This window comes from Sminthopsis crassicaudata, chromosome 2 (assembly GCF_048593235.1).
Source record: "Sminthopsis crassicaudata isolate SCR6 chromosome 2, ASM4859323v1, whole genome shotgun sequence".
Taxonomy (NCBI): domain Eukaryota; kingdom Metazoa; phylum Chordata; class Mammalia; order Dasyuromorphia; family Dasyuridae; genus Sminthopsis; species Sminthopsis crassicaudata.
The window spans coordinates 665201318-665218071 of record NC_133618.1 but is presented as its reverse complement, the minus strand read 5'-3'; the positions used below and the strand labels follow the sequence as shown (position 1 = coordinate 665218071).

Below are 16754 nucleotides of genomic sequence, written 5' to 3'. Positions count from 1 at the left end.
ATGAAAAATGTTATCTCCTCCAGAGAAAAAACAGATGGAAATCTGAATGTAAATCAAAGTATATTTTTTTCACTTTTTTTTCAGGGGGAGGGGAAGGGTTGACTGTTTTCTTTCACAACCTGACTAATATGGGAATGTTTTGCATGATTGTACATGTGTAGCCTATATCAAATTCTCTACTGTCTCAGGGAGTGAAGAAAAGAAGGAGGAAGAGAATTTAGAAACTCAAAAAAAATTTTTGTTCCAAGTCAAGAGATATAGGGAAGCTGGGAAAGAATTTAAAATTATTTAATTTTTTTCAAATAAAAACCATACCCCAATACAAAAGAATAGGTTCTAAACTCCATGGGAAAATGAACATTTCAAAGTAGAGCATGCTATTTTTCAGATTTCAACATAAATTCTTATTATTTTATGACAAAATAAACAGATTTGTTTCTTTTGATTTTCTATGCCATGATTTCAACTCTTAATTCTAAGAAGAGACACCACTAGGGCTAGGTGGTGAAGTGGATAGAGCACCAGCCCTAAAGTCAGGAGTACCTGAGTCCAAATCTGACCTCAGACACTTAACAGTCCCTAGTTATGTGACTTTGGGCAAGTCACTTAAACCCAATTGCCCCAGAAAAAAAAAAAAAAAAAAAAAAAAAAAGGAGAGGCCACTTTATATAGTCTCTATCCTGAGTCCCCACAATGCCTTTAGACTCCATCTAAATTGAAAGTTATCCTAAGGTCAAAAATTAGTTAGGAATAAGCAGATCAATTCCACTTCTAAGCAACCACAATGACAAAAAAGAGAGCAAGAACATACTAGCCAAATGTTTTATTTTATAATGATCATGATTGGAAGTGCACTGGGATTAATCCTTTAATTCCTTGGTGAGAATTCTGGCTCTGAAGTATGTTGTTTGTGTGATCTTTCAACATACTATTTTAACTCTCAGAGATTGTTGCTTTATCAAAAAATTGATACAGATAGACTATATAACAACAAAAATTAAAATTCTTTCAGCTTCCTTACAGCTGAAGATTTATAAAGCACTTTATATGACATCTGAGCCACACATCAACACTGAGAGACAGCTACTATTACAATCTTCATTTCACATATTTAGAAACTGAGGCAGAAGTGAAGTGACTTGCCCAGACACACATAGTTAAGATGCCTGTAAGATTGAATCAGAAATCAGATCTTCTCAACTATAAGCATGGTTCTCCAGTCACTACACCAAACTCAAAAACCGTTTCTGGCTCTAGATCTAAAAATCTTTTGAACTCTCTGGGCCTCGACCTTCAATAATAAAATTAAGAGTCAGAATTAGTTCTCTTTTTCCAAGATTACTTAGACTACTTTTCTTTGAACCTATAAATACTGAAAAGAAAAAATACATTATTTATAGTAAATGAGGTTTCACTGGAAATGTTATTTTAACTTCATATTTTACTTCTCTTTATGACATAACTGTAGTACATACATTTTACATGTAAATTTCAATGTATAGTTCTAGTTCCATTCAATTTTTCTGAAACATAATCAACAGACATTGAAGTGTTTGCTATATGACAGGTAAAGTGGTAAGTGAGGAGGCTACAAAGAAAAAAAATGAGAGTATTCATTCATTAACAAGTTGTGGGTGAATATTTTTCAAATATATGCTTTTGAGAATCTTGGATGTAGCAATCCATAGAACTACCTATACAAATATTAACAAGTGAGGGAAATCTAGACTCAATCCGTTTATCTAAAATTTTCCATAGCTAATCCCAATCAAAAAATTATCTTTGTTACAATAAGAAGAAACAAACTATTTAAAATCCCTTAAGCATTATAATGTTAGTTTGCTGCAACTACTCTCTGGACAGACCCAGTCTATATTCCAGTTAAACTGCACCATCTGCCAACCATCCCCTGTGGACAACCCCCTAATTCAGTGAGTTTGATCAGAATGTTCCCTTTATCTCTCCCCCTCCTTTCTTTGACTAGCCCTCCATCACTCCTGTCAGCTGAAATCCCCCAGATCTTTCAGCAGCAAGGTCAAAAGCTCCCTTCTCCAAGAAGTGAATTTCATTGACAATGATCATGATAATGATGAGTCAATGAAACCATAGTGTTTACAGCGTAGATTCTCTATGAATCACTGAAAACAGAAAACTGCTAATCTACCCGAGAATTACCAGAGTTAACTCTGCCTTTTAAATATACAAATAGAATCTTATTACAAATTTTCTTTCTGATAAAAGACAAAATTGCAACCCAAATCTACCTTTACTGTGACAGGCCCTGTACAACTAAACTCAACATAAAAGACTAATTTTTGAATTGGTGATAAGTTAAACACAAGCTGGTAAATGCTGGAATAAAACATAACTGAATAGCATGGGATAGATAAGTCTTAACAGGAGCCAAGTCATGGCTTTCTCTCTGGTACATTAGGGAACATCTGTTCTCAGAGTTTGTTATCAATGATCTAGACTTCAAAAATCGTTTCAACAATCTGGGGGTCACTCCAGCAGTTCCAGGAGTCCTCAAGAATATCATGTGTCAGAATAACACATGGCACAGAATAGAAATAGACAAGCCTTGGATAAACAAATCACTCTAGGCATGGTGTTTACTTCTTACTGAGACTTGTAAGTGACTCCTGAAGGTTTGTTAAAAATGATTCTGTCTACTATTAGTGCTTTCCAGAAAAATCACAAAATCACTCAAACCATTCTTTTTAAAATCTATCTTTTTAAAAAAAATCTTTTAAAAATCTATCCTACTTGTGATCTATGTGACATTCTTTGTATTTTTTTAATTAATAAAGTGTGGAATGTATGCCCACATTAATTTCACAATATTCCTTTTATCTGATATTTAAACAATTCTTCTATTTATTCTGGGGTACCCCATACATACACTGTACCTTACCATGGTTTGTGGTTGGCAGTCTAGTGGTTCTCCCATGACTCACAGCTTTTAAAATGCAATTATAAAAGAAGAGGATGCCCACAGCTTGGTGACATGTTCAATGTCTGTGGGAATTTCTTAAAGGGAAGGCAGTGTTAGAAATTACAATCTGATCTCGAGGTGCCCCTATGACTGGTCTAACATCTCCTATTCAGCATGGGAACCACCCGTATCTGATTCAAAAAGATTTGAGAAAGCAAAGTTTAGGGTGGAATGAAATTAAGGAATCCCAATGCTCCCCCCACCAAAAAAAAAAAAAAAACCTTGCTTCTTCTCCCAAATACAAAGATGGGAAATCGTATTTTGGGTTCCTTCACATACAATGTTTCCCTCTTTCAACCACGTCTATAGCACTGAAACAATGATCCTTATGATGAGGTTTATTAAAAAGCAGACCAAATTCACTCATTTTATTTTTGCTTTCTGAGCATTGATATATCCTCATATAAATTCCTGCCCCTTCCAGAACTATGAGTTTAGTTAGTCAAATATTTTGTCTATTTTTTCCTCAAATATGTCAAAAAGCTCCTTTCACGGCCACTTTGGCAATATTATTGTCAACATGAGGTAAATAAATAAACAGAAACAGAAATGTTTTACACTGTTAATCTGAATCCAACAAATATGGCTTACCCTCATGCCAAGCACCAAGAACCCAATCTCTTCCATTAATGGGTACTTGCTGACCTGCTGCTGAATCTTCTCAGAAGAGGCGAATGGATCATAGCTTTTCCGCCCTATTTTTACATCCATTATACAGGGCTTGTTAAATTTATGCGTCACATCTTCCAGTTTTAGGTATAAATCTGTTTTTTTAAAAAAAATTTTAGTTAGCAATGCACAAAACTTTCGCACTATATAAATGATGCTGAAGAGTAAAACAAAAGAAAGAAGTACATATTGAAATTAACTCGACTACTTAGGTGTAATGGGGCAACTGTGTGGCACACTGGTTAGAGCACCAAGCCTGGAGTCAGGAAGACTGAAATCTAGTCTCAGACATTTACTAGCTGTATGACCCTGGGCAAATCAGCCTGTTCCTCATCTGCAAAAACAGCTGCAGAGGAAATCACAAATCATTCCAGTATGTCTGCCAAGAAAACCCCAAATGGGGTTATGATGAAGAATCAGACACGACTAAAACAATTAAACAACAGCAATCAGGTATAATAAGCCTAAACTTCAAAACCCTTGGTTTTCTACCACCCAAGTGAGCTAGCAGGTCTAGTCAGGAACAGCACACTCTGGAGCTGGCTGGCTGCCAAGGATGGATGAAATCATGCTCAACCAGAAGTGAAAGGCATCCAACAACCAATCTGTATGGCCTGCAAAAGACACAAACAGCTTCATTTTAAGGCAATGGAATCATGTGAAACAGCTGTGACCAGGCCTATTCCTCTGCAAATCCATTGTAAACCGTCAAGGCATCTAAGCTTTAGTACTAATTTTTAACAGTTCTGTGACAGGCACCAAAAACCCTGAGTTACTTATATACTACACAGAGCTCTCAAATTTAATATAATTGGGGGGAGGGAAGAAATATACAAAAGAAAACATGATGCAAAAGAATATGTGTACTGAGATCCAAGTAATGGGAAAGTGAGATGCCTTTCCTCCTTCTGAGGAAGGCAGAAACAGGGGTGCTTTCATAGATTATTAATAGATGGACTGAAAGAGAGAGAGGGATTCACACAGATAGTGCAAAGCTAAGTCCCAGCGAATGGAAAAGAGGATGAGAACAAGGAGGGTAGTAAACTGTCTAATTCACCTATAACATTGAATTGGACAAGGACTAATATGAGGCGAGGCTGGAAAAGTTGACTTAGAAACAGACTTTGGAGAGACCCTGAGTTCTTGGATGAAAGATTGATGTTGTACTCACTAGAATAAGAAGTCAACAGGCTTTTGAGCAGAATGATAGCATGTCATGAGCAATGCATGAAGAAAAGCACGTTGGCAGCAACATAAAAGACAAGTTGAAAAAGGGAGAAACAGGAGACAAGAGAAGCTCAGTTAACATACTAGTTTAATAGATGGCCACTTAGCACAGAATTTTGAAATACAGAAGGGTAGGGAGGGTTGTTGGGGGCAGGATGGGAAGAAAAACGAATGGTATTTTTCTGAAGAGAACAGGATGAAAATATTTCATTAATAAAATAAAAAGTAAAAAAGAAACAGGTGGTCACAAAAGGAGTAGAAAGAAGACAGCCATTGTTTATTATGGAAGGAGAGTCCTCGGGACTAACTGGCTGTGGGAGATGAGACAGAAGTGTCAATAACAGAAAGGATGATGGGGCAAAGACTTCGAGGGAAGGGGATTTCAGCTTGGGGCTTGAGCCTGAGATGCCAATAGGACAAGCAATTGAAGATATCTCAGGGTTACCTGAAAGAATGAGACCGAAAATCTCTCTGGAGATCTGGAAGTCATCTTCATTGAAATGAGAATTTAAGCCATAGGAAAAAGCAAATGAGGAACAGAAAAAAGTGGTACAGGAACCAAAAACTTTCTTTTGGGGGGAAAGAAGAGAAATAAGCAAGAAAGATTTGATTCTGAATTTAAGCACTATTATATCAATGAATTCTCACTAAAAAACAACAACAGTTGGGAAAGAATTTGGGTTGGAAAAGGCAAATAAAAAGGGTATTTGCTAAATGCTTACTATGTATCAGGCACTGTGCCCAGTGCAGAAGTTTACACTCTAATAGGGAAAGATAATATATACTGCAGTGTAGGAAGGGAAAAGGACAATTTGACAGACAAAGAAAAGGTGATTGGAGTCTCAAGAATGGAAAAAAATGAGGTGAGGAATGGCTAAGATTCTCCTAATATGGCAGGCCCAGGGAGGGAGGATCAGTTACTCTTTATTTACTAATAAGGAGAGGAAAACCAGAGCAGACACAATTATTGGTCTGGTTGAGCAGCTCTATTTATGCTGTTGGTTTCAAAACTGAAAGATGTAAGGGGAATGAATGAAATAAATGAAAAAAAAAAAAAATCAAAACTTTATTCAGTATTTATGATGTACCAGGCACTTTTAAATAAATAATAGCGATACAAATCCATGATATAAGATAGTCCTTGACCTCAAGAAGCTTACATAACATGTAAAAAGAAGGTAATCCATGTTGGAGCCAGAAAGGGAGTATTTGGTCTAGGAAATCACAAGGACAGTAAGTGAAGCCAGAAGACTCTGCCCTTTCCAGGAAGAGTAGTATTGATTCATTGCTCCCAGAGATAGAGATACAATAAGGGTAGGGCTAAGGAGAATGACAGAAAGATGGCATGAAAACAAGAATGCCAATCCTAACTCTGCCACATAGTTGAACTTAGGAAAATCAAATAAGGAAACTGAGTCTGATAAACATTTGGAACTTTTCTCTCTCCACTATAAAATGAAGAAAAATATGACCCCTTAACAGGGCCATTGCAGTAAACATAAACCCTTTGTAAATGCAAAGCATTACACAGAATCCTCAAGAGGCTATTGGTACATTCTACAAGTTCCTTTGTAAATTGGCTACTAGTAAATTGGAGCAAGTTTTCCCACTGAGACATTGTTTTAAGGGGTGATCAAGTTCCCAAATTACTATGAAGTGGCTGTCCTAGCTGAAGTATAACCAAACCACTAACAGCACTAGTACTACATGTTCAATCTGTAAGCAAGCAGCCACCTATCTAGAGAAAGAATAGAGACAATGTCCTTCCTTTTCCTGAGCTTACGATAAAATCTGGAGATAGCTAATGGTTTTGCCGACATATGGACTAGGAAAACTAAAAAAGGATGTACAAATCCCAAGCATTGGATGCTTGAAGAGAGAGCTATGTGTTGACGGGGGTGGGAGCAGGGAAATAGAGAAGGAAGATTACAAAGGCATTATCTCTTCCGATGATTTATTTTGGCAGCCATAGGAAGACTGGATTTAAAAAGGGGAGGCAGGGCAACAAATTAGAAAGCTCTAACAATAGTCTGATCAGCAGAGTAGGTAAAATTAGAGCAAAAAGTGAATCATTCTACCAACCTCAGAAAGCAAAGGAGCTTTGAGTAACAACAAAATGGTAGGTAATGGGCAGTAATTACAGGTTTATAGTTAAGGAGACGATAACTAAAATCATGCTTTCAGTAAGTCAGTCAAACATTTGTTAAACACCTACATGTGCCCTAGGCCAATGCTAAGTATATAAAAAGAGACAAAAGACAATCCTGGGTCCTCAAGGAGCTTACAATCTAATGGACTGAGACAACTCACAAATATACAGAAACAAGAGATATATAGGGAAAGTAGAAATAATTAACAGAGAAAAGGCACTAAAATTAAGAGGGGTTAGGGAAAGCTTCTTTTAGAAAATGGAATTTTGGTTGAAATTTAAAGGAAGCCAGGGAATGATAATAAAGCAGAAGAAGGAAAGCATCCAGGTATGGGAGCTGGGTGGCAAAGGACCAAAATGCCATCATTATGTTGGAACCAAGTTATGGTGTGTCTGACCATAGTTGATCAGACCAATATGAGGTAAGAAGGCTCTACCACATGTCGGACACAAATGGTCCCTATGAAGATTTGGCGCGGAATGGGGAACACTAACCTAACCCTAACCCTAAGTTAAGAGTGGAATGGGGAACAGCAGAAAGAATGTCCAGGGTCAGGAGATGGTGTCTGGTTAATGCAATAGCCAGGAGGCTTCAGAACTGGGTCAAAGAATATGGTGCTGGGGAGTGTGAGAAATAACCTTCAGTGAAGTTTCTTCATTGCTACAGTCTTATCTCTACAAACAGGCTCAGCTTTACAACCCATATAATGAGGTAATGTTAAAGCTATGATTATAATAATAAAGGAGTGATACCATGCTTGGATTAGTTAGTATTAGTACAAAGATTGTGAGGAGCAAAGGTGAGGAGAGACAGAGGATTAGGACAAAGGAAGCTTCAAGCTTCTCTACGTTGTACTCTCTAGGGGTCACTGCCCAAGAGATGAGCACTGAGCTCTTTCTCATGAGAAAGAATAAAGATCTCTTCTGAGCTTTGACTCAGGCTCTAACTTTTGCACAGGAGTGCATAAAGAGGAATGAGTGATGCAGTAAAAAAAAAAAAAAAAAAAAAAAAAAGGAAGCATTTTTAAAACAGTAGAACAACCATATTAAAGATGTCATTTAAAAAAATTAAAACTGTCCAAAATAAATTCACATTAAATAATGAAATAATTCACATGAAATAAGTTTCACAGGCAGTCTTCTCATTTTTCCATATGGCAATGGACATGTTTGTTGATGATTTCCAGTTTTCTAGTTCATAACAATGATTTTAAAAGAAGGCTTCTAACTTATTCCTTTTTTTCCTGTTTTTTTTTTGGGGGGGGCAGTGATAATAACTAAAAAATCATTTGGAACCCCCTCAAAAAAAAAGTAATTATCAATGTGAACTAATAATGGTTCATTAAGAAAAATTCAAATCAGACAAACCCTATTTGTTTTTTTCTTGACAAGGTGAAAAGGTAACAAGAGCAACAAATCCACAGAATACCACAGATAGAAAATACTTGGATTTTAGACAAGAATTTGGGGGAAAAAAAATGAAACAAAACAAACAAAAAACAACTTTCAAGTAATCTTTGTTGGGAAGATAAAGAAGTTCATGGGCTAAATGACAACATATTAAAAGGCATCAAAAGTCTTAAATAAATGGAATTAATGAAGGCTGATAAATGTTTTGTCAACTTTCATCTCAAAAATATTCATAATCTGACCTATACCCATCTTCAAGTCAGATCTTTCTTCTGTTCTACATTAATAACTTTAATTAAGGCTAAGATTTGGTTGTTTGTTTGTTTCTTTTTGGTTTGGTTTTTTGGCAGGAGGAAAAGAAGATATATTTGCCCACTAAAATCTGAAAGATGGTCATTCAGAAGAAAGATTAGATTTGTTTTTCTTGGCTACAGGAAGCAAAACTGAAGGTGGAAACTGCAGAGGCAGATTTTGGTCCAATATAAGAAAAAACTTTACAATGGGCAGAATTGTCCAAGAGCAAACAGGTAGAGATCTTTATGCAGAGGTCAAGCATATCATAAAAAAAGAATGTGTACCCATTAAAATTCATCTTATAGATTAAACCAGATCACCTCAGGAGACAGTTCCAGTTCAGAGAGTTTATGTTCCTATAAATTTATAATCTAAACAGGATAAAATGTAAGACATGCAAAATAAAATAAAGGCAGCTATTGTGACCTGTTGTTCTTCATCTCCTCCCAAAGTCCAAAGCTAGGTAAATCATTTGCATTGATATGACAAAAGACAATCTGTGAGAGAAATCAAAGATCAAATACATCTCTAAGGTAGGGCTGCTAAGCAATTGGCATTACAAATTCTAAAATTTTTAAATTGGAAAGCTTTAAAACAGTTTATATGAGGAGCAGGGAGAGGTAGATATGTGATATGTATGAGGATACATGTATATTATATTGATCAAATCATGTGAAAAAAATCTTTCCAGGAGGGGAAAGGCCCAGCTTAATCACCTTTTTTCCAAAATTATTATTAAACTGTGAAGTGAGCAATCAAGTATTTATTTATCTTTGTCTAAAGGTTTATTTTTAATCATATTTTTAATGATGAGATTATGTTTAAAAGTCACAACTTTAAGAAAATTTAGAAAAGACCTCAGTGATCATCTAGTTCTAATTCCCTGTTTTTAAGCAAGGAAAGAGCTTCAGGGTTGTTGCTCAAGATCTCAGATCAGGGGCTCTTCTAGCTTTCCCATTTTTTCCATGTCACCATAGCTGCCTTCCCAGACTCTCCTGGATACAAACTATCAAGAATTCAACTAAAACATATTGCAAATCATCAGTAGTAAGAAAAATACAAATAAAAACAACTCTGAGGATCTGGATACAAAAAGAAAAATGACAATTACTGGAAGGGATGTGAAAGGACAAGCACACTAACACTGTTGGTGGAGCTATAAATTGGTTCAATCACTCTGAAAAGCAATTTTGAACTATATCCAAAAAGTCACTGAACTACATTTGCCATTTAGACCTAGCAATACTACCTGAAAAAGATCAGCAAAAAAGGGGAAAGATCAAACTGTACAAGAAATATTTGTAGCAGAACATTTTCTTGCAGCAAAGAATTAAAAACAAATAATGTGCCGCCAACTGGGAAATGACTGAACAAACTGTGGTTAGGGACATAACCGAATATCACTGCACACTATCAGAAATGACAAAAGATTTATTCAGAAAAACCTGGGAATATAGTAGAAACTCAGTGAGCTAGGAAAAGCATTTGTACAGTTAAGATAATCTCATAAAAGAAAACAACTGTGGAAGATTTAAGAATTATGATCACTTGTAACTTCATAATCCCCATGATGAATCCCTCCCTACCTATGCACTAGTGTGGTAAAGAAGGAAACATAACATCTTCAGATACAAACAATTGTTTTTCATTTTTGTTACAGGGGAAGAATTTTTTTTTTTAAAGAATTATAGGGGGAATAGGAGGGCAATGATGATTTCCCAAAAATGTATGAATACATTAAAGAAAAATAGAAAAGAGTAGGAAGAATTCAGATAGAAACACAGATAAACACAAAGCAGTTTTGGAACTGATTCAATTTCAATTTAATATATATTTAAAACAAGCTCTACATAAAGAATCCCAATTTCCATTCACTGTTTTTATGTTCTACTCAGTGAATATGGATATTCTTCTATTTCATTACCATAAAAAAGAAAAAAAAAGAGAAAGTCTTAAGAGGTCTTATCGTTATAAACTTGTTACAAGAGAGCTTTTACTTGGAGACAGCTGTGAGAGACACAGTGCTAGAGATGCAAGAAAAAATAATAGGAAAAAGCAAAGGAAAGAAAAGGGATGGGGGAGGAAGAGAGAACAAAGCAGAGAAGGAGGAAATGGAAGGGGCAAAAGAGGAAAAGTAAAAGAAGAAAAATTTTTAGAAAAAAGGTCTTACTATCCCCAGGGAGTAACAAATAAACAGTGTGGCTTGTGCAGCTATTTTCAGGTCTTGAGATCAAACTTCCAAAAACTTGTTAGCCATTCTGCACTAAGAACAGGACCACAACCCATTTGTGATCCATTAGCACTGACAGCTCAGGGGCAGCTTTACTCCTGGTCATCAGACCACACCAGAGTCTTATCATGGTCACTAGAGTCCCTTCCACTAAAAGGTCCCAACACTACAAGCCTTGTCAGCGGCTCCCAAACTGAAAACTGACATAAAGTTACTCTGAATAAGAAGCAATCGATTTGTTGATTTTAATGACAAGAAAGAACCATGGAAAACAAGTCACGATTTTTAAGCTGAAAGCAGCACCTATAAATAGCTTCCTGCCTGAGCTCAGCTTGAACAGGCAGTTTTATTGTGGCTAGGCTCTGGTCTTGGCAGATTCAAATTGAATGCCTGGTCTGGATCCTAATGACAGTTCTGAGCTTTCTGTTCTGCCCCCTAATTGGGATTTTCCTTTTCTTCTTCATAACAATCACCTCTAAGAGATTCCACTACAGTTCAGAAGTGATCAATCCAGTCAAGAGCACAACTGGCAACTGCTGGATCCAGGACACTTCTATTAGGTGATAGAGATATAATCACAAAAGAGGTCCCTGCTCTAGAGGCACTCGGGGCTGGGGTGGGGGAGGTCCAGAAAGCTTCTTGCAGAATGTGCTTCTGGAGCAGACTTTTGGAGGAAACAAAGAACTCTAAATGAAAGGGTGTTAGAGGCACAGAGATGACAGATGGAAGGGCAGGTGTGAGGAATAGCAGGAGGCCTAGTTTGCTAGAAACAGTGGAACTCAAAAGGTAGAAAGACCCAGTACAGATGCCTTTAGAACCAAAGAGCAGCTTATCTAACTGAATGGATTGCCTCAAGGCAAGAAGCAGCCAAGAGCATGTCCAGAGAAGGTACCAGTCAGAGCAGAGGTCCTTCAGCTGTCTTGGGCTCAGATTGGAGATTTAGGGCAGGAGATCTATAATAATAATACAGATGAGACATCCCCAAGATGGTGGCCATGGAGGAGTCAAACAGGAGGAATGTCAAGGAGACAGAAACAGCATTTGGCAATTAGCGACTAAGTAGGGTGAACAAGAATGAGGAGTTAAAGGTAGCAAACTTCTGTGCCCAGAAGATTGGTAGTGCCTTCAACATTTGGCGGACAGAGAAAACAGGTTCCCTTCTAGACATAGTCCAAGAAGCCTGATGGATGTCCAACATGGCATGTATACCGAGTCTGAGAGCCAATGAACATTTTACACACTTTTGCAACTATGGGATGATGAGGCAGTAGGAAAAGACGTGATGTTCAACGACTGGAAAGACAGGAGTGCAAGCTTTATCCCCACTTTACAAATGATCAAACAGAAGCTCAGAAAAATAAAGCGACTTGCGTCTGGTCCCGAAGACGTAAATGTTAGAGCAGGGCCATGAACTACATCTTTCCTAGAGGGGCGAGGCCATGGGACCCCAGCAAAGCTCTCTGTTATTAGGACTCAGAGACTCATCCCCATTCTCTTTTCTTTTTTTCTTTTTCTCTTTTTTAAATAATACTCTCATATTCCTGCTCAATCGAACACATTATAATGCTAATATTTTGAAATGTACATTTGTCCTATTGTTTTAAAGGAAGTATCATTATGGCAGAATTAAGTTTAAATACAATTTATAAACATTCATAATCATATCCTGCCCCCAAAACTAAGCATCACACAAAAAGATCTGCATAAATTCAAATCATTTAAAAGTTGCAATTATCAGACTAGTCCAAAAGGCAACACTCTCTAAAAGGTGCTAATGACATCTTCAAGTTTTTCTATCCTTTAGTAAGGCAGCTTTAGTTTGCACAGTGGATAGAGCTACACCTGGAGTTCAAATGTAACCTGAGATCCTCACTAGCTGGATGGCTCTGGACAAATCACTTCACTCTGTGTGCCTCAGTTTCTTCATCTGTAAATGAGCAGGAGAAAGAAATGGCAAACCTCTCCAATGTCTCTGCCAAGAAAACCCCGAATGGGCTCATGAAGAGTCCCGTGCAACTGAAAAACAACTGAATGACTATTCTTCAGTATATGAGATTACAATACCCGATGTCTCTTGCCCAGGAAGCTACAATCACTACCCACTTCTTTCCATAGTGATTGATTGTAGACTAAAAGAATCATATTAGAAAGCCCAGAGGATATCTGGGCACAAAGCAAGATCAATTAATAGATACAGTAAATTGGAAAGCGGTTTGAAGAGGCCATGATTTATGAAACTTGGAAAAAGAAATCCTACTATTCTGTAGAAATCTACAGATTATCAAAGGGGCAAGATGGTGGCTATAAAAGGGTCAATCAGTCTATAAGCATTCATGAAACATTTACTATGTACTGGGTATCCCTGTTCTGACAGAGCTCATGCTCTTTTGGGGAAAACCGCATGGCCTTCACAGAGAGGTAGAAGAGAATCTCAGAGGGGAAGCCAGAGCTGATTGACCCGACGATTGCTGGCTGCTCCCTTGGTTTCTACTTTGACAGTCCAATGCTGTCTGCACTAAACTCTCCAGCCTCTCTTAGCCCCAAGAAAGAAACTAAGAGGCTATCCTGGGGCATCCTGCTGAAGGTCCCAGCAAGGCTTTCCAATGTGAAGCAATCCCCCAGGCCTCATCAGCTGTGCCAGAACCCAAAGTCAGATGGCAGTAACAAGCCAGGAAAGAGGAGTCTGACTGGTCGGGTCTGAACAAGTCTCAGGGAACAGATCACCTTCTAAAACTATGCCATCAAGACCCACTGTGGCAAAGCACTTTGGTGAAATGACAATGAAGAATCTTGGACCCTACAAATCCTGGCTGTTGTGGTTCAGTCATTTCAGGCATATCTAATTCTCTGTGACACCCCCCCCCCTTTCTTTTAGAGACACTAGAGGGGTTTCCCATTTCCTTCTCTTGGAAGGATCCACCAATTTATCATTTTTTTGTTTGTTTTTTGGTCCTTGCCACTGCTAGTCTCAATCTCAGAACTGCTTCGCCTGCTCATTTTACAGTTGAGGAAACTCACATAGGGTGAATTGACTTGCCCAGGGTCTCATGGCTATTGTCTGAGACCAAATTTGAACTCATTCCTGGTGTTCTAGGCCATCTAGCTGCCCTCCAACTGTATTTGACTCGAGGATCAAAATGAGCTCACTATAAGCCTCAATATGCTCTGCAGATAACAGCTATCAAGTGTTAGGTTCTAATGAGATAATAAGATATTAGGTTCTTACCAAGTGCTAAGTCGGTACTTGACAATTCTCTAGTTCCGGCATGACTGGGAGTTTTACTTGGGAAATTTCTGGGGAAGAGCTTGCATGCTTAGGAGGAGCAAGTTCATTGGTTGAAGTAATTTTCCCCAGAAGCCCTTGCATTATCCCATGCCCGTTCTCTGGGAGGATAAAAGAGGGAAGTCACTACTTGGGATGAGAGTTGACTGTCTGGAGACAACTGCTCTCTACAGGAAAAAGAATCTGTCAGAGAGATTTGAGTTGACACAGCAGATCTCCTCCCAGAGAGTGACCGGCAGCTTCTGGAGACGACAGCATGTTACAATCAAGAATCTTCATCTTATACAGAAAATGTTTTATTTTTCCTTAGATACTTAGGGAAAGTTTGTTTAAACCAAATGGCCAGAGAGTTCATGGGATATTAGACTGCTCCTGCCACATATGGCTATGGGGGTGGCCACAATGCAAAAGTTCCCCCATTAGGAGAAAGAGAAAGCCTAAGGAAAGAGGTGGGAGACACTGGAAACAAAGAACCATGGAAAGTACCAGCTGTGAATGTGGGCAGCTGCTGTATCCCAGAGGCTAATGCACTATTTATAATCAGGCAGTGAAGAAGAGAAGGATACCGCTCTTTTGGTAGCAAGCCATACAAAGACTGCTTTCCTAAGCATAAGTATAATTTCTTGGAATTCTCAAGGATCTTTTAGTCCAACTCATACTGAAATACTTCAAGGCTCTGTTTAAAGATCTCCACTGATGAAGAATCTACTCCTCTCTGAGGCGTCACTGTACTTGTGGAAAACTTCAGTTTATTTTTGCACTACTGATATTATAAGTGCTTCTGGTTCTGCTCACTTCACTCTATCAGTACATTTAAATCTTTCCAGATCTTTGAAATCATCTTTTTCCTCATTTCTTTCAAATACAATAGCTATTTTTTCTCATTCACAGGTTACAATTTCTTCAGCCATTCCTTGATTGAGGGGTGATTGTTTTCCAGCTTTCCACCACCACAAAAAGAGGTTTTTATACACAAAGGATCTTCTCTCCTCTTTCTTTGATCTCTCTGGAAAACACACCTAGTCATGGTATAGCTGGATCAAAGGGCACACATTTTGTAATAATAATAATCACTAACATTCACTAACAATCACTAACACTTCCAATGTGCCAAGCACTATACAAATATTATCTCATTTGATCCTCACACAATCCTGGGAGGTAGCTACTATTATTACCCACAGTTTATAGATGAAGTAACTGAGGCACACAAGGTTACATGACACCCCCAAGTCAAAAAACAAAATTAATGTCTAAGGCAAGATTTGAACTCACTGACCCTAGGTCTCTGCTCTCTCCCTACTTCACACATAATGCTACATTGCCTTCTAGACCCATTCACAGATTCACCAATAGAGCATCCCTCCACTACTGGCCGTTTCCTTTGTTATCATCTTTGCCACTATGAGAGATGTCAGGCTCAACCTCAGAATTGCTTTAATTGGCATTTCTCTAATTGGTAGTGGCTTGGAACATTTTTTCATATTCCACACATCACCTACATTTTCTCCCTTGAGAACTACCCATTCATATCTTAGACCATTATAAATTCATTATAAATTTTGGAAAGAAGATCTTTGTCAGTGAATTTTGCTGTGAACAATTTTTCCCACGTAACCATTACTCTTCTATTCTTAGCTTTATTCATTTTGTCTGTATAAAAACTTAAATTTGATCTCCATTTTTTGTTTGATCCTTCTCTATTTCTCTTATGCATGGATCCAATAGGTAATTTGTCCATATTTTTCTAATTTGTCTACAATGTGACCATTTATGTCAATTTATACAACAATGTTATAAAAATGAACAACTGTGAAAGAACTAATAACTGAAGACAAGTTCAAGGGCTTCTTGAATTGATGAAATAATCCATGGATTACTAAGATAAGAGAGATGTCAGAATGGGGTGGAGAAAGAGACAGCCATTTCTGAACAGATTTGCAGGAATCAATTTTGCTTGGCATAGCAGCTTATCCCAGGAGAGTTAGGTGTTGAGGAAGAAGAGGGGTGGGGGAGGAGAAGCCAGAGAAAAGACATGCTCATTAAAAAACAAATAGAAGAGTGCAACAGATGTGAAGGATGAAGTCACTGTATTATTAGTTTTACTTAAATATTTCATTTGGGGGCAGCTCATTGGTACAATGGATAAAACACTAGCCTTGGAGTCCAGAAGACCTACCAGACTTTTTCTACCTATGTGAGCCTGGACAAGTCACTTAATCTCGATTGTCTCCTTCCTTCCCACCAAAATAGCTTTACTTTTGTTCCAAGAGACTTCTCACAAAATATAAGCAATATGTAAATGGGTATAATATAAAAAATTGAATACATCAATAAAACTTTAGAAAGCATAGATTTTATGGGAAACTGGGAAGTTTTCCCTCTTAAACAACCCAACCCAAACTCTGCTTCTACAACTTTACTACATTCTGCCCTCCTCGGTAAAGTGGACCAAAGCTAACCCTTCTTCTACATGATCACTTCAGAGGTCATCCTC

At 37.7% G+C, this 16754-nt stretch overlaps 1 protein-coding gene across 1 annotated transcript in view; it reads right to left on the bottom strand.

Annotated features, from left to right (window-relative positions):
• The window catches only part of IPMK (inositol polyphosphate multikinase), a 69006-nt gene that overhangs the window by 13485 nt on the left and 38767 nt on the right, over positions 1-16754 (bottom strand). Inside the window, exon 4 of the mRNA XM_074297066.1 lies at positions 3587-3759. Coding sequence (XP_074153167.1) covers positions 3587-3759 — 173 coding nt within the window. The remainder of the gene's footprint in view (positions 1-3586; positions 3760-16754) is intronic.